This window comes from Acanthisitta chloris, unplaced genomic scaffold, assembly GCF_000695815.1.
Source record: "Acanthisitta chloris isolate BGI_N310 unplaced genomic scaffold, ASM69581v1 scaffold32516, whole genome shotgun sequence".
NCBI classification, from domain to species: Eukaryota; Metazoa; Chordata; class Aves; order Passeriformes; family Acanthisittidae; genus Acanthisitta; species Acanthisitta chloris.
Window position 1 is genome coordinate 107,854 of NW_008678162.1, and position 26,327 is coordinate 134,180.

Here is a 26,327-nt window from a genome sequence, read left to right on the forward strand (position 1 = left end):
TATTCACAAGCCTTGAGATCTCTCCTCACTCGAAAATATGTTTTATGTAGCCAAGGAACTAAGCGTTGCTATTAAAGTTGTCCCGCAGCAGTGCTAGATCAAAGATGATACGTGCCCGCCCCTCAGCAAAAGAGAGTTAGGTTGGGAAAAACAGCTATTTGGACACTGCTGGCACAGTTCTACTCTCAGGTGCCACACTGGCAGTACAGGAGAGGCCAAGTGAGGCTTCCTGACAATCAGGCATTTCCCACTGGCAACACACAGAGCTTTCACTGGATGTGCTCTGGGGCCTGATCCTGCTCTTGCACACAGCATGACACAGGGATCATCCTCCCTCCTGCAGCTTGGATCTGTACATGTGGGGCTGCTTGAGACACTAAGCTTACTGAATGCTAAATAAAGACAGGAAATGTGGCAAAATGAACCTGTTGTGTTAAATTGATGTGTCAGGTCACAGAGAACACAGTTCTTCAGCATGGCTGGAGTTAACAGAGTATTTTCCAGATGATTTAAATTTTGGAAGGTAAATAGTCATTCTGTGAACAACTCCAATTGGTCTTCTGCTTCCCTTTTCCCATGCAAGCATATTAAACCGAGAGTAGTAAGAAAATTGTGAACAGGTCTCAGCTAGTTAAAATGCACCTTCTGATAACTTAGCTGTCGTCTTTCCCTTATAAGCACAATTATTTATAAGGAATTAAATGCTGAGGACATTAGCTACTGGATGAAACTTCTGGCCCCCACTCTGGGCTGGCTACTATGCTGTAAGGGCACTCGCTAATGTTCTTCCATATTTTGAAAGCAAGTGCATAAAAGGTGCTTCAGCACAGGAGGAAAAAATGCATGCATCTCAAAGAGAGAACAAAATTCTGCATTCATTTTACAGCCAGAAAAAACATTGCTGATGAGTTGCAACAATTAAGATCAAACCAAATTGTGTTTGTTTCAGGTTACAGAGTCAGTGTGTGTCAACTACATCTTCACAGCCAAAATTTCATGAGCACCTGGCTAATTTGTATTTAAAGAAAACTGTTTCAGAATATACTTGTATTGAAAGGATAATTTACAGTCTAACATAAATGAAAGCGATCACAAAGCACCTAGTTATATAGATTTTTGCATAGCTAAATAATATATATATATAGGTGGGTACACACGTACAATTCCTTCTATTCTTAAAATCAGGGAGAGAGCTACAGAACTAATCAGAATTGTGATCCAGTGGAGAGGGAAAACACATTATAAAATGGAGCTTAGGAGTAACTGGTTACAATTATTTTCCTAGCAATTTATTCTATTATACAGCAGCATAAATATGGTAAAAATTAACTATGAATCTATGAATCAACTACGAAATTAACTGTGCCTATAGAACTAGGTAAGAACAAAAGCGCACACAAAAAGTAGAGCCATTTGGTTTACAGCATTTGGCACCAAAACCTTTATTAAATTTCTGTTTATGTCCTGAAGCATATTTTAACACCTGTCATGGCAGGTCAGATTCCTGCAATTAGGAATGGTACTAAACAAATCATGGTGCTGCTTCTTTCCTAACATATCTATCAAACGGTTCAAACCAAATATGAGTTGAAGGCATTCTGCAACTGCACAAATCTGTCAAATCTATTTAAAGGGCCTATGTTACACAAGTTTGAAGGTGTTATTTGAGCTTCCAGTCCAGTATTTTGTCTTTGATTTTAATTATCACATCCATAAATCTTCAGAAAATTATTCTAGCATGTTAATCAAGTGATAATGTCTGAAACATTAGAATGTTTAAATATCAAACATTACACTTGGACAATAAAATAGCTTTTTAGAGAGAATGACAGTATTTTTTTCCTAAAGCAAACAGAAGATTACAGCAATTAAGTGTTTATTCTCATTTAAACTTCAGTTTATCAAAGAGGCTGAGCTGATTTATAGGAACTCATTTGGGAAGTATAAACTACTTGCATGGATATTGGTTTCCAAGTCATCATTCTGCATGCACAAATGGTTTTTTTTCCCAGTGAATAATCTGCTATTTTGTTTTGATTAGAAGTTCAATGTGATTGATTGCATTTAATTAAAATATGTTTATAGTAGCACTCTCCATCTGTAAACAAAAGAAGGCCAATTACTTCTATCAGAGGAAACAGTGCTGGGGCTTCCAAAAAGTCATTAAAAAGTTCATGCATTTAGAAGGCAATATGGATAAATTAACTCACCTTGGGTCCTGGCAAGCCTGGCAAACCTGGGGTACCATGTGGTCCTGGAACACCCTATAAAAAAACCCAAACAAATGAAAAAGAACAAGAAGTGGGATTATTCAGTACTCCACTGAACAAATGTGAATCATTTGCAGAGAATTACTTTACTTCGCTGCTTTTAGAAGCACTGGTTAGGATTTTCAAAGGATTCACAAGAAATAAAAGATACATATCTTTCTAATAAATTAAAAGTGAAGCTGAGTACTTCCCTTTCTTTTAAAAATCTGTTTCTATTGTCTTCCCAGGTAATTCTTAACAAGTATTTGGCACACACTCATTCAGTGTTGCTCTCCAGCTGCAACACTTGGCAGCATAGGATAAAACCAGTGAAATCACATTCTGAGGTAACCACCTACACACTGCAAGGAGAAGGAAGTGGAGGAGTTCTCAGGGGCTTAAAGATGACTCAAAGCAATGTATTTCACCTTTTTAAAACAAATCACAGATTCTCCGGATTCTCCCACAGCCAGTGTAGAAAATTAGCTTTTTACTAAAAGAATTGAACTTAAACCATTCCAGGAACAGAATAAGCTATTGGGACTATCTACGTCTTCCAGTATAAGTACCTGTTCCCGATACACATTCAGCAATCCTTACTCCTTGAAAAACTGCACATTAGGGAAAATATTTGTTGCAACGGCTGTCAGCACTATTCATCTTCCAAAAGCTGAAGGACCAAACTGGTGAAAACCTGTCCCTGAGTTAAGGCAGCAACAAAGCTTCTGTTAAATTCATTAAGGTCATAATTCCACTCAAACAATTAATCCAAATACCAAATTAATAAGAATACTTTTCAACTTTCTTGTATATTGAGTTGTCTAACAGCAAATGAACTCAGTGTTTGTCTTCCCATCGCACAAGGCTGAATTTACTGGTTACACCTTGCAGTAACACTGAAAGCTGTATCTGTTAAGTGCTCCTTCTCTCTAATGACAATGTTGACATAACTCCACAGAAATGCTAATCCCATGTGCTGTTTGAGAGATTAATTTGCACACTGGCAACTTTGCAGACACTCTATGGGATTTAGGAGAAAGGAAACAAATAGCAAGTGCCAACATAGCTGCAGTCCTGAAGTGACAACTAGCTTTTGCTGCTTGCAATGGCAGTGTCTCAGGGCAACACAAAAGTGCAAAAGTATTCTCATGAAATGAGAGGCATCAGGGGAGTTTCACGTCATCACTGACTAATTCTGAAATTGCTGAATGTTCATTATTAAGATATTCAGAACAAGCCAAGACCTTAACTGTCAGATGTGGACTTCTATACCACAGAATTACAGGCATCACAAATCACTTTTAATGGAAATCTCTAACCATTAATTGCACAATGATACCATTCCCAAAGTACTGTAAACTCACAGTAGAGCACTGTGGCTTTTAAGCACTCTATACCTGTAAAAAAAGACCTGCAGAAAAAAAATAATCACAAACAAAACACAACTGAGGAAGACAAAACTCAGAAGCAGGCATGGCTTTAAACATATGGACAGTCTCCTCTAAAAGAAAGACAGCTTCCCAGTCATAAGGATCTACTTGGATACATGGGATCCTGCCTCCAACACCAAATGTATCCCTGACAGAGGCAGTATGCAACTTAAAAAGCTGAGTTGTAAGAACTGTCAGCTCGTACAAAGAAGGATAACTTGAAAAAAAATGACACAAGATGTCATGAAGAGATAGATTTGAAGGAATGCTTTTAATTTTATACTTTGAAATGTGTTCCTTCTACTCCCTTGTCTCCAGCTGCTCTAAAGCATCAGTTTGCTTTTCGACTCCTTTGACCAGTGCACTGTCCTACACAGGCCAAGTTTAGAACATCCTGTGCTTTGCTGGCTTTCAACATGCTATTGAGAAGCAGCATGTTTAAACGTTCCTCAAAGGCTGAATCAAAACTCCTCCTACACATCTGCTGAGCCTGCAAATAAACTACTCCCTTATCTCCCGCTTCTGATTTGCCTACATGAGGACACTCCAGCCACAACCATTTACATCACCATATAACATGGCCCGAAATCATCTAGACAACAAATCTTTACCTGTTCCCTCCAGCAGCCCTTCCCCTAAAATCCCCCAAATCAACCATGACCTCAAGGACTCCTCAAGAATTTATTTTTTTTTGCACACAATTGTGCAAACACAGATTTACCCTCTAACGAGCTAAAGCTTTGTCAACTAGTCTGTGCAGTGGCACAGGCCTCTCCCAGGTTCGTGGCAGCTGAGGCACAGGTTTCTGCTCAGTGCAGCAAAGCCTGTGCTCTGTTCCCCAGCACAGGGCAAGGCTGCTGCTGCTGCTCATGTTGGAGTGCCCCCAGCCACACAAAATAAAATCGACATTTGCTACTGCAGCTCATTTATCTGGAAAACTTCCCCAGTATCTATCAAGCTATTATCGAGCTGCTGTATCGCAAGAGACAAACATTTTTGGCAGTGGGTTTTTTCCCCCTCCTCTGTCTTGCAGTGGTTAATTTTGTATCCACAGTCTGCTCCTCTGTGGCTGTGGCCTGCATTGCTCACTCCCCCTCATTCCAAAAACAAATGAACATGACCTTAGATTGTAGCAGATTGGAACTGCACCGAAAAAAACCAGAAGTTAACACTACCAGCAGCAAAAACTAGATACAAATGTAACAATGCTCAGTGTATGCACCCATTGATGGAATTAACTGTGCCGGAGGCTCACAGCAGAAGAAATGGGTTTGCTTTGCCTTACCTTAGCCTATCTACCAAATGATAACAATCATACGCTTTCATTATCATTAAGCATATGAATAAAGTTGAGAAAAACAAAATTATGCAAACTCCACTTTGATTATTGGTGACCTGCCTAGAGCTACAGAAGATCACAGTAGTTTTACTTACCCGAGGACCTCTCTTTCCTGAAGGACCAGGTAAACCTGGAGGACCTGGAGGACCCTGGTGATAGAAAATCAAAACAGTTGAGACTAAAACCTGATATAAGACACTATCACAAGTCTAAAGGAGACCAGTTCTTCTAACTGATGACCTTCCGCTCATGCAGACCTCAATTCGAAAACCAATTCCCAAACTACAAGCGTGTTTGCAATCTGCCTGCAAATCACATTTCTGTTTAGAAAGTATGTTATGTCAGAAATTGGAGCTAACAATCTAGAAAGCAACTTTTACTTAAGTGTATTTGTTTTAAAAGAAGAGATCAAGTGAAGCAAACAAGTGCAGTATATTTCTAAACAAAGAATAGAGAATAATTAAGTCTTTTTAATAAGCATGCTGGCATACCCAAGACTTTAGGAAAGTTCGAGTAAGTGTGAAAAAATAAGGTACCTCCTCGCAGAAAAGTCAGCCATGAATCAGAAGAAAATAAATGTGGATGAATGACTGTTCCATTTCCTATTAAAAGCTTCTAATAAAAATAACTGGCAGCACATTTGCCCTTGTATATAATGTACATCATTCTACTTAAAGAAAATACAGGGTTTTTTTTAAATGTTAGTATATAGCCAGATGTATCTTTTGCAAATTAATTAGATTATTAGTCACTATATTAGATAGTGTATCACCTGTTGCATATCCAGTTGTTTTGATCTTTTCTGTACATGGCTGCTGTCCACATTTAAAACCCCAATATCTACTTAATTGTACTCAAGTACAAACAAGAACTCTAGTCTAAAGTCTGCACTACTTTATACTATATTTAATCTTTCAAATCAGAGTCCTATGAAGGGATGGGCTACTCTTAAGGGTGAATTCAGCACCCATCGAAGTGCCTGCACAGCAAGCCCCAGCTTTCACAGAAACCAAGTCTTTCTGCAAGGGCAGATGAACATCAAGAAAGTCAGACTTCATGAAAGAGGTCAGTTGATGACAGCAGGAAGGGGTTGAATTTGCTCTTTCACCCAGACTTCCTTGCACTCCTGTATGCTGTATGTCTGACAGCCTCTCAGCTGAGATGCCAGGCAAAACACTGAGTATCTCACTGCCCATCACCAAACAAAACTGCTAAAAATTGATAGGGATACCAGGAAAATCAGAAGGGCAGTTATGGTAGCTGAAAGGCTAACTCAAAGGTTTTGCAGGAAAGGAAAAAGAGGGGAAAAAAGAAAAAACAGAAAAGAGAGAAGGGAAAGACAAGACAAACAGCCTTTGGGGATTTATTAGCAACCAACACATCATTTCATTAAGACCAAAATTGCATTTTTTAAAATGTACAGTTTAGTGTAAGTGATACCTCTTTTTTTCTTGGAAAGGTAATGTAACTGGCAGAGAAGACAGTGCTGATTACAGACTTTGAGTATTGTCAAGCTAATTACCTTCATTTGGCCAAAACACAAACCACTTTGGACAATTCTGGGTAAACCATTATTGTTCTGAGGAATTAAAAATAATTTCCTCTCCGATTAATCATAATTATCTTAGGAGTCTAACTGTAATTGGGAATATTTGTGTGCCTGTCCACACTGCATTAGGTCATGCTGAAACCCAAATCCTGTGCTTCGCTCGCTGTGTAGTTTAGAAGACACAAATCTGTGTAACAGTTCTGGTCGTTAGCTCAAACATGTCATACTCTTGGCATAGGAGGTCTGCTATTCATCATGGTTGCATAAATGCTCACTAGCCTCCTTATGTTTTTCTGAAGTAAAAAGACCCCATGTTTAATAACAAGAAATGTAGCAGCCAGACACATGGAAAAATTCTTGACCTGGCAATTCTTGTTCAAGTTCAAAAATGCGCTTGAAAGGGTACAGAGCTCCCACCCTGCCCTGCTGAAGCACTATGCTTTCTAGTATCTGCTCTCAAATTGTAAGCTAAAAGATGCACTTTGACTAGAAGATTATTTTGGGACTACAAAAGAAAACATATTATTAAGTAAAATAGTTGCAACTAGTGTGCATTCTTTTGCAATTTATGGTACAAAGTTCTTCCACGCCCCTGTTTCAGATGCTTTCTACATTTCCTTAAAAACACATTAATAGTCAAACCCCACCATCTTCCTAATGGAAATCTGACTGAGTATTAAGATCCCTGATCTTTGCTGCTAATTTATTGAATGAGGGTAGTGAGAACATTTTTTCTTATGTGGCTTCTAATTTTTTTCAAAAATAGTACCTGTTTCCTTTGCAAAAGAAAACAAACAAAAAACCCCAAATCCAATTCACTTTGATTACACTAATTCATAAGTAATTATCCCTGTACATACAAAAAACCCCAAAACAAACACTACATAAAGAAGACAATCTGATCACAACTAAGCCCTCAGAAACCCCCAAAAGAAGCAGTAAAATATGTGTTGAACTATGCAGGCAGATATGAATAATGCTTTCTCAAGGCATTCTAAAACAAAGACAACAATCATAAATGAACTCTCTGGTTAATAATAACTAGCAACAAGCCCCAGCAATCCAGGTGTTTGATTAAAGTATTAATAATGACTCTCCTTAACCAGAGTACATTACTCTTTAGCCTCTACCCTGCAACTCAAGCAATACCCCTGCTGACAGCAGACTTGAGTGGAGCACACGTAAGTCTTCCTGGAAATGCTTTTCCAACTAGCTGTAAGAAGTCATTCCACCCTATGTATTTCTACAATCTGTAAAAGCAACTACAACTTCAAATCAGCATGACTCTTTTTATACTAGCTAGGAAGCTACTTAAGCCTCTCAGGCATCCACGTAAGCCACAGAAGTCAACATCTGAGAGTGAGCCAACCTCTCTTAAACCAAGGAGTAAGTCATTTGTTTGAATAGCTTTTCCTCCAACTACTGGAAACTATAATTAAACAAACCTCAAGCAATTAGAAATGTTAATGTGGTTTTTAGCATCTGACATTTTAACCACCACAAAAAAAATAGTGACTTTATATGAATATTACTGATGCAACTTTGAAATTAATTATTTAATTAATCTTATTTAAGATCAGTTTCCTCAAAATCGATCATATGTACCTTAAGAAAGGCACTACAACTTACTGTTCTTAGGAATTGTAAAAATTTCATTTAGCTGTTGAGCAGAAAAGCTCAAGGTTCAAATAATCATTGTTGAATCCTGAAATAATTAGAGGCTACTTCTTCCAGAAATTTTAACTGCCTTTCAACCGGTCACTGGAATGAGTGCAATGGTGATTTTTCATAGACATTTTCCAGGATACTGAAGCTCTTCTATGGATGTGTTTTAAACTTGCACTGCTACCCAGAGGTATTAGGAAATATTTAATTTACATATAGCAAGACCCTAAGATTTCAGATGCACAGAAATAAATTCTTCATTAAGCAATTAACACTTCTGCACAGACATATGCTGATCCTGTTGACATTCAATACCTACATTGTATTTACTGAAGTTTCTCTTCTGAAACAAATATAAAGTTTCTCTTCAAAAGGCACTTAACTACATCCCAACAACTTAAACTCAGCTCACACCAAACACTTCTTTTTTTAAAGACTAAATTAAGGAGACATACCAGTTTAACGCTTGATCCATGAAATACCTAAGTCAGGCAGTCCTTCAGCAAAACAAAAATCTCATGAACCTTTCTACACATCATCACCAAAATACCTGCAGTACAGCAGGGAAGTAAACAGAAGCATCAGGCTCCAGACTTATTCTAAAACCTCTCCAAAAAAGGAAGCTCCACTTCTAACTCTGCTTATATCATTTGTTGTATTGTTCATGTATCACTCTGTTTTCATTATGTCCCACCTTAAATTTCCTTCTCTGTCTTGCTATACTTCCTGAGAAGAGGCAAAAAAAAGTATCTTTATGAACTAGCCCTTTCCAGTACTGTAACATTTGTTCTTTTCTTTCATTACTAAATACACTTCTCTTTTAAACTTTGCTCAGAATCATATTTTCTATAGCTACACCACAATTCCTGGAACCTTCTGCAATCATTCCAGTCTGTCTACATCCTTTCTAAAGCTCTTCATCAAAAGCTGAGGACACTTCTGCAAACTGCAATCTCATCATACCCAAAACAGTAAAAAAAAGTAGCCTCATATACTGAGAGTGGATACTCACCATGCCTGGTAACATATTAAGCATCCATGCCCTTATTATCTACTGCACTATAATACCAATCTATGATCCTCATGTGGTTGTGAAAACAATCACTCCCACATCTTCTATTTGTACTTTTAATTTCTGTGCTCTTGTATTATGTCTCATCCCATTAATTTTAGATCATCTGGAATGTCAATTCTAGCACTCAGAATTTTTCTATCTCCTCCTAGCATCTACCTTCATCTACCTTCTGTAAGTACATTACTTTATACAGGTGTTAATTTAATTATTGTGCAACAAGGATCCTATCAAACTTAAGTGTCCACCTATTTTTTTCTTGATCTATTTGCATTTTACTGGAAATGTTAAAATCCATACACTTCTCTTTCCAAATGCCCTAGAGCAGACAGTCACTTCTTTATGATTAACCACCTTTCTTTTCAGCTTTAAAAGTCTTTCCCTTTCTCTGTCAAGAATTCCTATAACAGTCAAACCAATGTCATCAACATCAGAGGAATATATATATATATGTATGTATATATGGCTTTGGGTTATGGATTAAAGGTTTTCAGTATTGTGTAGAAGGTAGGGAAACTGCATCACTTTTATCAAATTAAATAAAAGGTTTGAATATTTAAGACTAACATTATCTATTTGCTACCCAAAAAACCTACCAAAAATCTAAAGCTTGGTGAACCAGCAGATACTGAGATAGATTTCTCAGTCTGGGTGGGGAAATGTAAGGATTACCTGCATAGCTAAAATGCATTAAAGTGATTAAATGACCAATATATCACCTGTGGCCAGGGAGACCCTCAGCAAACAACTTTGTTCTACTGAGAAATAAGCTAAGAGTGAAATAAGTGCAAGTGTGAAAGGTTAGCTAAGAGTAGGATAAGTTAAACCAGCTAAGAGGGAAAGGTTAGCTGATGCTATCCCTGAATGCTGTTCATTTAGTTCTCATTCTCATACCTGCTGGTTGCAATAAGAGCATCTCATCCAAAACTCAATTCTGCTTAAAGCAGAGCTTGCCAATTCCCATTCCTCCTGGCAAGTCCTCCAGACTGCTTCTCCTTACCAACTAGAAGAAACACCACTGTTTGGTCTTCTACCATTCCTCCTCCTGGCTGAGTGTCTTCAAAATCTAGAAAGCTTTTCCAATAGAGGAAACTAATTCCTAGATCATTTCCCTTGGAAGGCTACATCTTGTGCAGATAGGCCTGAAGCAACCAACAAGCAACCTAAATCAGCTCCTCAGCTCACATCAACCCCTCCCTTTACCAGTATGGGACTATGTATCATGTTACTGCAAACTGCTTTAGGACTGCGTCATGAAAAATATCAGCTTGAAAGTTAAACAGTTAAAAACATACACATTTAGTTTTGGAATCTTTACACAGTGCTGAGACCCTCTGCAACACAAAAAGGAGTGGCTCATCAGATGAAGAGAGCAGCTTTCCCTTGAAAGTTGAGTTTCAGGAGATCACACTGTTCCAGTTTAAACTCACTTTGTATTTTTATAGGGTGGTTTTGGTCATTGCAACTCCTAGAATTTAAATCAGGGTCTTAATAGTTTTGAAGAAATAGGTGCCCCTTTTTATGTGCTATCCATAAATGAAAGCCTGAATTTTGGAGTCCTGCTTTGCAGCAGTGGGTGAATTCCACAGCTGTGGGATCATGGAATACAAGGGGCCTAATTATACAAGGCAAGAATCAGTTCTGGTAGATGATTAAAAGCTGAAACGAAGCTGAGTAGTTTAAGAACCACAAAAGCTAGTTCTTGCCTGTCAATTCCAATAGAATGAACGTTACTTCTGTGTTCAGATCTTGAAAGAAGATTCAAAGCAACCACAACATAGTGAAAGAAGTAAAAAGAGGGGGGTTTCGTGCCTCATCAGGATTTTTTTGCTGCAAGGGAAATTTTCAAGTTCCTCGGTGTTGCCTTTTTAGGCTCCTCCTTGTAAAGACTTTGTGAGTACTTACGTATTCAAGTGTTAAGAGCCACACATATAAAAGCTGCATTATCTCTGGTTCTCTCTATATGGGAGTACTAGACTGAGAAAGCAAACCAAGACAATCTCTTCAAGACTGAGGCCAACAACTGTGGCAGGTACTGCACCACACAACCTCCATGGAGCCCAATTCCTAGTGTCATGCAGAGATCTCTTCTCCCTTTGGTGTCAACCTCTCTGGCAGCACAGTGCTTTGGCTTTGCCTCTGTTCCTGTGGGTGCTGCTGACCCCTTCAGCCAACCTGGTGTCCACAAAGGTCTAGATTAACTTCCCAACACTTTATGACTTTGGCCATGTTATTTAAAGCCTGACCCAACATAAGAAGCTCAGCACAAATGCACCATATTCACTGCTGCAGGCTACAACCTGTGTTCCTAGGTGAGACACTTCTGTGTCCCCAGTCTGTAAGACAGGCATAGAAGATGGCAACATAGACATCTTCAAACTGTCCAAATCAGCTGTCATCTTTGTCACTCTTTGTATAGTGTCTGTGTCTAGAAAAAAACCGCTACCCAGATCACTTGCTTAGAGTTTGTTAGTAATGCAAACAACCAAAAGCACTATGAGCAGACATTTCTGTGCCACATAAAAAAAGAACAGATTCAACTTTCTTGGCTCTGACTGACTGAAGCCACAACAAACAAGCTATGACCTAAAATTAAAAGCTTCCATTAATAGTTAGTAAATGTCCTAAGCTCCAAAAATGGAAATTAACTTCATGTTGATGACAGCTACATATTTAGTGATATGTCACCATAAATACTATCATAAGGGACAAAAAAAAGAGAAAAAAGATCAACTTCACATTCAGAAAAGATTAAGCACCTCTGGACTACTGTTAATTACTTGTTAACACATTTTTCAATTGTGTCACAATCCTTTTGTGCCTGGATCCTGTTTAGAGTAAAAACTGAACTTCTGAATAGGTTTTTTGGTGGATGGCTAACTGAAGAAAAATATTTCACTGCTTAAAGAATAAACACAAGAAATTTAAGGACATACTCAAATACATATGAGGAGCTGCTTAGCACATATCAAATTGCTTTCCAGTAATACCTACACAGATGAACACATACAAAAAACCCAAGAAAACAAAAAATCCCACAAAACCAATAACCTAAACAAAAAAACAAATAAACAAAATCAAAGCCCAAACAAAAAGGATATAGTGAAATTATTTACTCCATGCTATGGTTTAAAAAATTTTAATCAAAACGCTAAACAAGCATGAAGCACGATCCCTGTATTTCCCAGGCTAAGCAGGAACTGCTGCTCTTTCTGTTCCGTAGCTTCATATATGCTGCTCACATTTTTATGTATTAAAAGGTTTATGAGCATTGTGCACACAATAAGAAAGGGGAAACGAGTTCCTATTAAAAACACTACTGTGCATGTGCAATTGTATCAAGAATCACTTACCCTATGAACTGAAAAAATGCCACAAAATCTCATAAAACTATTCTAAAAATCATTTTGTATGCAGGTTTGCATGGCCCTGTAACCCTGGGTTGTGACTGGTTTTACCAGACTAGGTTCCGCAATCGGTCTCTTTCTACAACTCTAAATTTTCATAGCATTGCTCAACTAAGAAAAATGAGTCAGTCTCCCATGCAGCCTGGTTGTTCTTTTCATGGATCAGCATCTATATTTGTGACTTGTATGAATTTAGCCTGTAATTTTATTAAGTGAACAGTCTCTGTAATTAGCAGTTGCAAACATCTGTCTGCATTTCAAATTGTTAAGAAGTCTGGGTTGCCTACCACTTCATCAAAATGTCAGTGTCTTGAATGTCTTTATATTCTTCCAGTAAATAAAAGTATATGACACTTACACCAAAATTACATGCGGGAAAGAGACATATTTAAGACAGACAAACATTTGTACAGCACAGCTGGGAGAAGTTGCAGTCACAGCTTTGGCATGCTTTGAGAGGTTTCTTTCAAAGCCTCTGTTAAATGTATATTACAGTATTATGATAAGAAGAGTAATAAAGATAACTTACAGGAGGTCCAGTTTCCCCCTTTGGACCTCTGACACTTCCCATTTCAAACATTTTGCCAAGATCTTCATAGTCATAAGCATAATTGTCAATACCAATTTCATAATTGTTCTCTGTGTGATAAGTCTCATCAGCATCAAATGCACCTTCCTGCCCTGGATGAAGTTGATTATCCTGAGGGAGCTCAGCAGGTAAACTGTACAGGCTATTGTTGAAGATTTGCTGCTTTTTGTTTGGTTCATCTAAATGCTGTTTTGTTTTCTCCATTCCCTTGCTTTTAATTTTACTCCCTTTTACAGTGGAGATCAGAGAAGGCCCACTTTGACTGCCTGCATCTTCTGTGGTATTAGCTGAACTATTTGGATATGATCCTGCAGGGGTTTTAGTGATGTTTCTTTTTTTGCTCATCTCCTGCTGCTGAAGAGGCAGATTGACAGTCTCCTGGAGTTCTGTTTCAGACCAAGCTTCCAGCAAAAGAGGTTTGGCCTCTGCAAACTCCAATGCAGAGGCATTTCTTGACTCAAAATAGTCTGGTAGAAAGTGAATCTGAGCAATGTTGCTAACAGGCATGTTTGGTGCTTCCTTCCATCTATAAGCTGATACACCTTTCTGGTTTTCCTCATTACTCATCATCTTCGAAAAAATATCCAGCTCATCTGACACATGTGGAGGTCCTAGCAGAGATCGATATGTTTCAGCCTGGCGACACTGCTGTTTCACATATTTACAATAGTTTGCAGAGGCTTCTGCAGATGGAATAATGTCTAGTTGGCATATAACTCCTTCAAAGCTGACAGAGTGAGAGTTCATCCTGCCCAGAGTAAATACACTGTCCGAATCAAATGTCTCCACTTCAGAAAGTACTTCACTGCTAAAGTACTTCTTTCCACACTCAGCAAACATTGAGACAGTCTTGTCTCCAATGCCAATGGCAAATGAATGCCACTGTTCATTATGAACGCTATAATCAAAGTAAACAGACTGCTTCCCTCCAGTGAACACTGCTACCTTTCTCGGCAGCAGCTGGACACCAAACTGCAGTCTACTTTTGTTCCTAATACTGAAAAGGAAAGCATTATTGACTCTGTAAGAGTACAACCCAACCAATATCGTGAACTGATGCCCTAGATTTGATGGTATGACTTGAAAGATAGGGGATTCAACATGTGCATCGCTCGTTAGTACAACTCCCGATACAGTTAGACGAACACCCTGAGGTAACACAGATGATGTTGGTGGCACTGTTGTCTCTGAGGGCTCTTGAACATCTTTCATGAGGCCTAGTTGATGAAGAATATCTATTGCTGTAAAAAAAATAAAGGCATAGTGTTGATTTCATTTACAAGCTCATAAATTCAAATCCATATAAACAAATGTACACAAATCCTAACAATTCTGTACATCCCAGAGCATATACACTGCACACCACGAGGCCACCAAATCCCTAGTGACCTTTCACATAAATCAAACAAATAATTAAAGCCAGAAAAAATTTCAATCTCAAAAACAAACCCCCACAAAGTAAATACACAGAAAGGCCCACTTAATGCCCATTGTAGGCTAATTCACTTATGGAAGTGAAAAATCCCCATTTGCTCTCCTAACCTTTCACAGTGATCAATGAACACACTTTGTCTACTTCCTTTTTTTATTTGTCTAATCATCTCTTCTCTTTGAGCAGGGAACTATTTTAATGTTGTTACTTTTTCTTCTGCAAAACCCCCACAAACATTCTGCAATAAAACCCCTGCTTTTCCTTTTTATCTGTAAAGTTTGAATGAAAACATTTGAGGGGAGGCATGCTTTGTTTATAAGAAGAGACAAGATATTCTTAACACAGTGACACCTCAGTAGAGCACCAAAAGACTGTCACTGGCTCCAAGCAAAATACAAAGCTAAGCCTTGCCAAGGAGCTACTGTGTGCTGCTGCAGGCATAATTCAGCTGGTACCTGGGAAGAATTGCTGTGCTTCCAGCAGGGAGCTCTCCTCCTGCCAAGCAAGGCCCCATGCCATTACAGAGCTGGCTTCAAGGGGAATTGTTTTGCCAGTGGGATGATTGTATGTGTCTGTGCCAAAGTTAGTAAGACTAAGAGAAAACAAAATTCTTTTTAATGGAAGATGCAACTGAGTGCACTGCCACTGCCACATTTCCGTCCACACAGTTTACTTGTTAGGGCCACAGATGAGGTGAACTCTGCAGCAGTGGAAGCAGTGAGGAGCAAGGAAAGAGGAGAACTGTCAGGACCCAAGGAGCAGCATCTTCTGACTTATCTGTCCTCCCAAGGAACTCAAGGCTGCAACTACCCTGACAAGACATTGAACTAAGAGCGCACTCCTCAGCAGGAGGCAGCAGGAAACATTAAGGCGACAGAAAAGCCAACTGTCCTGCTGATTTATGTCCTACAGATTTGGTTTAGGCATACAGAAGTCTGAACAAATCTTCCTACAGGATGGGATGAGCAGTGGTGTTTTCACTGTTGGATTCTCTGGTGTCTCATACAACGTGAGTTTTGTGATTTAACACTTCTCTTCACCTGGATCTTACAGTGTCTCCATTTTTTACCTGGTTAGTTATATTTGTCTAATGGTTAGAAATAAAATTATCTAGCCTCCTGATGAGCTGAAATCATATCTGTCGTGAGGTAAGAAATCAAAGCTAGTTTGGGTAAACCAACAGTTGAAGGGGACCCAATTCATTTGCTGTTGCCTAAATGAGATTTAGGCATGTTGAAGCTGGTGGGCATAGACACCTTCTTCCCTCAGGATGAATAAAGACACTGTTAGATCCATTATGATGCAGATGAGACACTAATAAAAGCTTGAGTAGGAGCTAAACCACATCTCTAACACCAGTCTTCCTGTAGGGTCACAAAATAAGACAGCATTTATAGCATTGATCGATGGGTGAAACTGCTTGTCTCAGTGTTCATGAAAGGTACTACAGAAATATTGCAGAGACTGAGTCAAAACACAATCACAGAAACATGGGACAAGAAAGCTGGGAACTAAAACACTTAACATGGGAAAAGGCTGAAGGAACTACATTTGCTTGGCCTAGAGAAGGGAAGGCTTGGGGGAATCTAACTAAAATTGTCCATTATCTGAATTGACTCTATAGGAAAAACAGAGCCAAGCAGAGGAGTAACAGGCACAAGCTGCAACACAAGAAATTCCAGGTCCATACAAATAAAAAACATTCTCACCACAAGAGTGGCTAAGTGCTGGACCAGGGGGCCAGAGACATTGTGTAATTTCCATTCTTGGAGACTTTCAAAGCCCAAATGGGCAGGACCCAACAACCTGAACTAACTTCAACACTGACCCTGATTTCAGAAGGAGTTAGGACCAGATGAGTTCAAGGTGCCTCTAACCTAAGTTTTCTGACATTTTGCACAAGGGGAAACTGAACACTAGTTTTATAAAGAGCATTGCAGAGAAGCATCATTTTTTCCACCCCTATCTGGAAAACTGGCTGGATCTAAGCTTCAGTGAAACGCCTTCATTTAAAAATTACTTGTACTCTCTAATAATTGCACGTATCAAATAAGACTGACTGAGTAGATGCCGGCACTTGCTGTATCATTTAGCTGAGGATACTTCTACTGTGGATGTTGCACTTATATTACATAAAGAAAGCTGTTAAATCACACAACAAAAAATTAGAGCAAAAAAAAGTTAAGGATTCTCAGATATACTCAGAGAAAAAAGCAACTGAAACAAATGGATGTTCACCCTTAGTGGAAACAAAAGTCTCCTTTTCCAGTTTCCCTTTCTGTGTTTACTGAGTGTATTCATAGCAAACTTTAAGAATAGACAGATGTTGGCTTAGTTTCAGTGATAAATTATGAAAAGAGCCTGAGATTTCCTTGAGAGTGGTTTACAAATTGGAACCAAAAGCATCGACCTGAATGCACTGTACATCTTGAAAATTAATTACACACCTTGTAGTGTTTCTAGTCATGTTTGAGATTCATGGACAGGCCAAGCTTATCCTGGCGAGTAGCCAGAGCAGACAGAGGTATGGAAAAAGTCTATCTTTGCAGGAAGACGTGTGCATGCCAATTTCTCAAGATGTTTTGCCTCAGAGCAATTAATTTACTATGGTTATATTTTTATCTGTCAGACTGATAATAGAGGTCAGGTTACAGTAGAGCTTCGAAGCACAATGCATCTGCCAATGAGCCACCACACTTTCCCAGGACCCTGGTCCTGCCTGGAGTGCCTGTAGCTATGGAGGAGAAAGCTGTACTTGCACTGCCCTTGTGAAAGGAAGCTAAAAGGAAACACAAGTCCTGAGCTCTGGGCAATGCAGTCTTACACATGCAAATAATCCCCCGTGACTGAACACCGAACAGAGAACAGCTGATAATCTCACCTAAATTTGTGCCTAAATGTCACACCCTAACCTGAAAAAACTGGCAAGTGCTTGGATTTTTAAAAACTTGTAATTATATATTTGTATTTAGAAATAACAATGCACATGATCTGTCCAAAGTATGATAAATTGAAGTAAAAAATACAAAGCTTAAACTGGCTTAAAATAGTCAGTTTAAAATGACATTTAAGACTACTGCTACTAAATCCCAAACTGCGAGGAAAATTGCCAAATTTTTGGCAGTTCTGATTTGCAACCAGCACATAGCTTAAAAGTTCTTTAAAAAAGGAAAAACAGAGGGAATGATGAGGTGTAAGACATTCTTCACATCCTGCAAATAGATTTGGGTGAACAATGACAGGTCCCAAGAGATCTAAACACAAATAAAAGTTGTGTGAAAAATGACATAAAAAAATAAGTATAAACTAATTATTCCTTGCTGACTTGCTGCCTATTAACCCACTATCAAGCCAAAAGGCTCTTCTAAATGTTTTTGGCCAGTCATTTCACTTCTGGTCCAACACGTATTTTTATTTGCTTTTAAGGCTTTCAGAAGCTCTTGGCAGCACACAGGATTTTGGGAGCAGGCAACCCTCTTGCATTCTTCCACCCAGCATGGCAACCACTATTTTCTTTACCTATCTGTGGTCAGTTTTCTTTGTTTACCCATGTCTGCAAAACATCTGCCTTCACTTACTGTTTAGCAACCCATTAGTCCCCCAAATTGTAATTGCTCAACTTCTTGAAGGAAAAGTTGTTTTGGGTTTTTGGTGTCAAGTGCTTTCCTTCCACCTTCAAAAATTCACAACCCTTCAAAAATTCACAACCTTACTGCATCATGAGGGGAGGGAAAAACTCAACATGGGCATCAGCAAAAAACTTCTGACCCTCTTGTGGCATAAAAAAATAATCCCACAAAGGAATTGGGGAGGGATGAGGAGATCAGACCCTTTTGTTCGTTTTCCACATTCCTCCATACTCATAGCTACTCTGAAGGCAGGATGTCTGAGTTGCTCTCTCAGCAGTCCTAGTACACACATTTCTTTCCTTTCCTTTGGGTAAGAGAAATACAAGAGCAATTCATCAGCCATCTCCAGCAGAACTGAGAGCAATTCCGCATCAGGTTGCCCATTTCCTAGGGGATGATGCATCTGCAACTGCGTAAATTAAGTTAGAGTCTGCAGCGAGGGCTCTCCAGGACACCAGGCTGACTGGCTGGCAAAGGAAAGCCAACGAGATACATTAGTTGTGCATGTCCTTGAGCCACACTCAAAGCACTATTCCTGAAAACTGAGACTGTATCTTCACCTATATTTCACTGAACAAGGCATAGGCTCTGCATGCTTTCCATGAGAAGCTATCTCATCAGCTCAGGAGAGAAGGACTGTTAATTAGCTAGCATCTTCATACTTAGCAGAATAGCCTTTTTATTTCAAAACACAACTGCCAAGAAAGGTTAAAAAATACAGTGTTAACATGTTCCCAATAGGCACACAATCCTGCTCTGGACAAACCCTAAGCACTGCAAATGCAATAGTGCTAGCTCTGCAGCTTGTATACTGAGACTGAAGGGTATACTCGAGCTGGGTTTTTTTGGGTTTTTTTAATAAGGTTTCCTCAGTTTGCTGTTCTCTGAACTGCTTCTTGCAACCTTGTTTATACACGTGCAAATAAAATGCAAGAGGGACAAAATTCACCCACGGGCAGAAAGCTGCACGAAGTTCAATGCATCATTTTGATCCCAAGCAAGCACCTTAAGAAAATGAAATCATTTATGGCATTTGTGCACCAGGGGTGGAGAGGAGTTTTCACTCAGTAAGGTTTCTCAAATGGCTATCTAGAAATGCTATTAAATAATAACAATAATAATAAATGAAAGCTGCTTCCTCTGCTGGTGACAAAATAGAAAAATAATTCCTCTGCTGGTGACAAAATGAAAAAAAAATTCAATATAAGTGTGCCAAGATGGGAAGCTTTACCCCACTTCTGCAAAGTTCTGTGTATGGAGGTACTCTCAGCCAAAAGGCAAATAAGTCTCAGACTGCACCCACTCCCAAGTCACTGCACCCCCAGTCCTGATGTCCTCACAGTTGTCACCTGAAGTTTCAGTAGAAAAGCAATTCTCAGGCTGAGGTACATGAGAAATGAGAGAAATGGTTCCTTTCTTTTGCAGGGGAGGAGGGTGGGCTGAAGGGATGAAAACACTCAAACCACCCCTGCATACCTCCCTCTGGCACTCCTCACCTGCTCCTGCTACACTAGGAAACTGAACTGCCTCCCTAAAACAGCCCTCTTCCCTTCCCATCCCTGCAGGTCTGGAGCAGAGCAGGCCACACACATCTATCTGTGCTGCCCCTCCTCTGATGAGAACTTGGCTCAGCTACTAGAAAAATCCAGGAAAATCCCATCATCACAAAAGCATATGTCCCACATGGAGCTGGATGTGAAAAATCAACAACCAATCTTGCCAGGCAAACAATGGGCAAGTAATAGAAGGCAAAACTACAAACAGAACAGGGGGGGAAGCAAAACAAAAAACTTGAAGGAAAAAACAAGCTTTGACAATCTCTGGGAATGATGAGCAGAAAAAAGGCATGGGTGAGAGTGATGGTGGGAGGCTGCTGAGATATCCCAAAGGGCTCTCGCAAAACACTATCAGGAATGAGTCTTGTCTTAACCACGCAACCCGGCTGTTTGCATTCAGATGAGTATTTGCAGTTAACATACTCACCAGACAAGGATAACCTATTTCTTGATTCACCTATGCAGTGAAGGAACGTGGCAGACAACTGATGTTGCCACTCTCGTGGCAAGAAATGACTAAATGGCACATTAGCCTCCATCACTTTGGGATGCTGTTATTCCCACAGCAGTCTCCAGAGCAAGTTGCACATCTGGTGCTGTTATAACAGCTGGCAGATTAAAAAAAGAAACTGAAAACAAGACAACCTTATTTCCTCACTAACATCTGCATCTGAATGCAAAGCCATATGAATACAAAATTTCAAATTTTGCTTTAGTGATGCCAGCCTAGACTAAGCCTTTATTATACGCAGTGGCTTGTCTGCACAGCCTTAAGTGCAAAGGTAACTCACTCATAGCTTACCACCCCCAAGGACACCCACTTGCAATGAAGACACAATCAAAGCCTTTTCACTGTACAAGGCTTCTTTTTTATGAAGAGCTTGCTTAAATATGTAAGCAATTTCATAGACAGAAAATCTGAATAATTTTCCAAAGGTCATCTTTTCCAAACCAGTTGCTTTGAACTTTTTCTCTCATTATGCTGTAGCTGATATTTTCTATAAGCCACCATTAAGGACCTGAACCTAAGGTCACTAGTAACAACAATAACTCTTTTCATCTGGTAACAGATTATACAAATGACCTGTTAGACAAAAAAAGCTTTCTCACCTTGCTTGGGTACAAGTGCAACACCCACAGCTATACATATTGCAGTTAAAAGCAGAGCTTTCCTAAAAGGGAAGAAAGAAAAGAACATATGAGAGAACACCAACAGTTTTCAAAACTCCAAGGAATTAGAAATTTGATTCAACATCCAAAGTCAATGTCAGGATACCACACTTCAGCAAGTCCTGAATCAAAGCCATCACATTGTACAACTTTGTGCTGATGCTGAGAAGGTGTTTCACACTAAGATCAAGGTTTATGCATGCCTTCATATATAGAACATATATTTTACACTGGCTTTTACTAATGAAGTGACTGCATCTGGTTTATATTTTCTTGCAGCAGCTTTCAAAAATGAATGCTGTCATATAGTAAATTTCTTCAGGGAGAGAAAAAAAAATGTTACTATGAAGAAACCATAAAATAAATGACAAGTTAATGCCTGTAGAGATCATTAGCTACTTTTGACCTACTATCAGTCTTTTCACATCTTACCATAAATTAAAACATTGCATCACACTTTTGTTCTTGTTTTATAAAATTTTAATCATGTTACAAACAAGACATGCCCTTGACAAAGTTTTAAAAAAAGTACAAATTCCAGCACATTTCAACTTAAAACTCCATTCTCAAATAGAAAAGTGCCATGCTGATAGGTGTCATAGGCTCACTGTCCCGGTTTTGGCCGGGATACAGTTTGTTATCTTCTCAGTAGCTGGTACAGTGCCATGTTTTGGATTTCCTATGAGAATAATGTTGATAGCACATTGATGTTTCAGTTGTTGCAACAAACATATGTAAGGCTGATCTAGATTATGTGCTCCAAGTTTGCTTTAGAAATGGTGATTATTATACAAAGAGTGCATTTTTACCATGATTAAGAACAGACTGTCTGCTGTTTCTTAAATAGTCATCAGGCCAGATTAAGATCTAATCACACTCTTATCAGTGACTGAATCTTTTAATAAATGAGAAATACATTTTCTGTTAATGTTGGATATCCAGGCACAGATGTATGTAACAATTATAGTAACCTATATCTATTTAGTTCCAAGAAGAAATATTGTTCTGATACTAACTACTCACATTGAAGCCTCAGCTCAACCTTCTTGTTCATTAACACATTTAACCTCATTGACCTTTCATAATAATAGATGTTAGGATGACTCAAAGTGTTTGCTGGACCACTGAGTATCTGAAATAAAGGGTATTTGAAAGTAATGCAGTTGCAGCTAAACACCTGCAATTTCATGTGGTGTAACCTTGCCAGCTAATTAGTCAGATTTGCAGAGCAAAAATGGGTAGGGAGAAAACCCTATCACTTTATACAGGAATGTATGGTTCCAACAGAGAGACAAGGTCCTTCCACATATATATATACACACACACACACACACATATATATATATATATATACACACACACAGAGATATATATATATACACACACACAGAGATATATATATATACACACACTTTTGCATAAAGACATATATAGTGGCATTTAGTGAAAAATCTTACTATTCCTTTCAAAGGTTTGCAATTTAAACATTCCAGATGCGTTCAAGTACATAAAAACTACAAAGCAACAACCTGGTTTTATCAAGTGGATTTGCATATTGTAAGAGCTTAAATTTCGATGATCAAACCAAATTAATTATTTAAGGAACACTAAGGCACAAGAGTCATCATTAGCAGTGTAAAACTGTAGATACATTAAGTTTTTTAGAAGAAAATGCACAGAGTGTACAGGATATTCAAAAATATGCATCACTGCTTCAGTTCTGATCACAGAAGGGGAGAAGGGTGGAAACTATGCTTTACAAATCCCAACATGCTTGTAACAGCACATTTTTTAATTAACCATCACTGCAGTACCTAGCTATTCCTCCCATCAAGCTTTCTCCTGCTACAGCCATGAAACATCTACTGCCACTCCTACAAAAGACTAGCTATACAAAAAACTGCTGTCCAAACAGCATGTCAGCTACAGAACACTCACTTCAGTTTTTTCAGTTCTAAAGATGAGAATTCAAGTTCATAGTTTCTGCATCACACAATGCACCATGTTTTGATCTCATGAGAAGCTTGCTGACAGGAGATAGCTGTGTCAAAGAGTCCGTGCCTTGCACCGTATCAGCTAAAACTCAGGACAACCCTTTATTTGACTGTCAAAGGTGCAAAATGGACTTGCAATTAAAAATCACGTAAGACGTTTTAGTTACATCCAAAATCAGGATGCTCAAAGAACCCCAGAGCCCAAAATTCAAAGACAACTCCACTCAACATTACACCCTCTTCCACAACATCGGCCAGCGACAAACTGTGTGTGTCAGGTATCTGCCACTGTCACTTCCCAGCAAATATTGTAGGAAAGGCAGAAATTCCAAAATGTTCCCAGGGCTGTAAATTACACAGATGTAACTGGATATGCAGAAACATTTAGTGAGAGGTAAAGACAAATGTCTGGCTTACACAATGCTCTCCAGCTAATGTCAAGACCAGATGAGTGATTAGCAGAGAAAAAGCAGGGACCAGAGACAACCATAGGGCTGAAGGTCTTCTAACGGATGGGAAAGTCAGTCTTCCATCTTTCTTCACAATTAACATTTTTTGTATATGAAACCATGTGCAACCTAAAGGGGAGTTGTACAAGGGAGCCCTCTGTGGCTGAAGATGAAACATTGAAATTCTGTCTTCGCGCAAACCCTTGGTTCTTGGTCAAGATCATTACTCTCTGCATTTGCAGATTTTAAGCTGCAGAGCAGCCAGCTCAGTCTCCACTCTCATACCAGCACAGCCACTAAAACACCAGGCTCCCTGCTGTGTAACATGTACGTGGCTTGATCCATCATCTAGCATAGCTGCAAGGAGCTCAGCTCCTTGTCTTAGCTGAGCCCACAGCTCTTGGGGAGACCTGCCCTGTTGGGACACAACAGCAGAAAAATGCAAAAGCATGTGACAGGGAAGACCTGAGCTGACTCAAATGCTGGCTATTTTTTCCCCATTTAGCATTGCACATGAAGCTGTTCCTGTGTATGTCCTTGGCTGTCTTGCCCTAGAGCCTAGATATCTCTTGAGCTTCCTCCCACCTTTTCGTCCCCTCTATTCAACATGCAAGCATAAACACAGTCACTGTACAATCCTTTGAAGGAAGGCACTATCAAATATGGTTGAGCTATTTTACCACTTAAAACTGAGTTTATTATTCTTATAATCTTTGATATCTTGTGGTCAGTTTGCCTCTTCTTACAGAGTGGACAGCGATTATCTGTGGGGCATTTTTGCATTATTGGTGACAGATGGATGAGGAAATGGATAAGCTTCAGAGCAAGTTATGGCAAGCAGCCATGAAAAATTCCACCCTCTGAAGGCTATTCAGCAGCATAAAGAGCTCAGGTTTGGTCAGGACACAGCTGTATCCTCTTCAATCCAACCTGATTTCCTAAATCTCAAGTTTAAAGGAAGAAATACCACTAGCTGGCTGATAGTGAAGATAGGAAAATATATTCCTAGTCTAATTGCTACAGCTGCATTCAGCCCCGCATGCCTCAGTGATGATGGTTTAAATATCAGCATCTGCCTCATGTGCATTGCTTCACTGGATCCTCCTCTGGGGACTCCACAGGAGAATGGCCCAGTTTGGGTCAATTAAACTGGAGAAGGGCTTTGGGAAATGTCAGAGCACCTCAAGCTGTTACAAACCTTATCTTTCAAGATGTGAAAACAAAGATAACTTTCTTTGCTACTATAATGAGATTAGTCAGCAGGTCTAGTGCTGCTTCTCAAGTTTTAAAAGACCTACTATCAACATGGCTTGAGGGGACACAACAGCCTGCAAAGCCTCTCAGGGTGAAAGTCACATGCCCTTTGGGCACAGATGGCACCGTGCAACCAGCCAGCAAAGGGAGAAGCTCCCGAATCTTTTACCAAATTTCACATTTTGAATGAATGGAAAACCAGAGAGATACAAAATAAGGTGAGAGGTAGAGGAGCAGTGACCTAAGAAGAGTTCTGCAATAGGACTGTGGTTCAGAGAAAGGAAACTCCCCACCTGGTGACCCAGACATTCTCTGTACAGCATTTGGCTTAAAATTAGAAACTACCACATCCAGAAGAACAGTCAACTCTGTTACTATTTCTAAAAGGAAAAAAAACTAATGAAAAAGATGTGATTTTAGAACATCTCTGATTTCTTACACCAGTTCTCTTCTCTAGATAGCATACACTATTTTCTTCTGCACTAAGGCAAAAGTATACAGCCTAAATTCCTACTCATGCGAAATATTCTCTTCTTTCACAGGGTTTGCCTCTGTGTTTTGCAGATCACTCTTCAAACATTCTACAACTCAGTGCTTGCAAGAACTAAGGATGACACAAGCCTATTCATATTTTAAAATTAAATATTCTGTCAATAAATGTGGTGAGAGATTTAGAAGTCGTGCAGCTGTTTTATTTATTTAACCTGCAGAGACACCCCTATATGGGCCCAACCCAATGGCATTTCAACAAAAAGGTGGTCTAGGTTGCAAGGGATTTACTGGTTTGACATATGCTAAGGAAACCTGATCCTTTCACAAGGAATTCCAGTTTCTTAACACAGGCAAGCAACACGCTTGCTTTCTCTCTAGACAAGTAAAGTAGGTAAACAATATAGAAGCATATAGATATATATTCTGAGGCTATGTCTGATTTTGAACTTGGGTAAACTGCATCTCTGCTACTGTACTTCTTTCCTGCAATGCAATTTATGTTTCTCCCTCAGCAAGACCCCTTTGCAGATATCAAATAAAACCATTTTTTTATTGCACTCAGATGACTCCTGAAGAAGTTCCACAGACATAGACATGAAACACACAGCTCTCCTAGGAAGGCCACCTTCAGGCAGCCACGTAACTGCTCACAAGCATTCGAGCACACCCAGATTATACACCCGGCATGCTTTGGCTGCATAATCCTCACTTCAACACGAAACAAATCCTCCTGTCCCGCTCAGAGAGCTCAGCAAACTTAGTTTAAGACACAGCCAGAACAAAATAAGCACATTACGAAAGGAGACACATTCCAGTAACCTCTCTAATATCATTCCAGCTATCAAATTCACAGTCATCTTGACTAGGCTGCTTTTAGGCAAACTGTAGAGTGTACTTTTGCATCACAGATGAGGATGCATTAGAAATACCTAAGTCTATTGCAGAAGCCTGTAAATATAGATCGCCTCATCTGGACATCTCAGTTAGTAGTTTCAGTTCTTAAACGTAAATTCTAAAGGTTTCGGTCAGTTGGCGTGTTTTAATAGGTAGG

At 39.2% G+C, this 26,327-nt stretch overlaps 1 protein-coding gene across 1 annotated transcript in view; it reads right to left on the reverse strand.

The window, feature by feature from the left end:
• The window catches only part of COL24A1 (collagen, type XXIV, alpha 1), a gene marked incomplete at its 5' end in the record, with an annotated part of 128,336 nt that extends 104,391 nt beyond the window's left edge, over window positions 1–23,945 (reverse strand). The window contains 5 exon segments of the mRNA XM_009076774.1: window positions 2,211–2,264; window positions 5,114–5,167; window positions 13,241–14,541; window positions 21,028–21,089; window positions 23,758–23,945. Coding sequence (XP_009075022.1) covers window positions 2,211–2,264; window positions 5,114–5,167; window positions 13,241–14,541; window positions 21,028–21,089; window positions 23,758–23,945 — 1,659 coding nt within the window.
• Window positions 23,946–26,327: the final 2,382 nt, after the last annotated feature.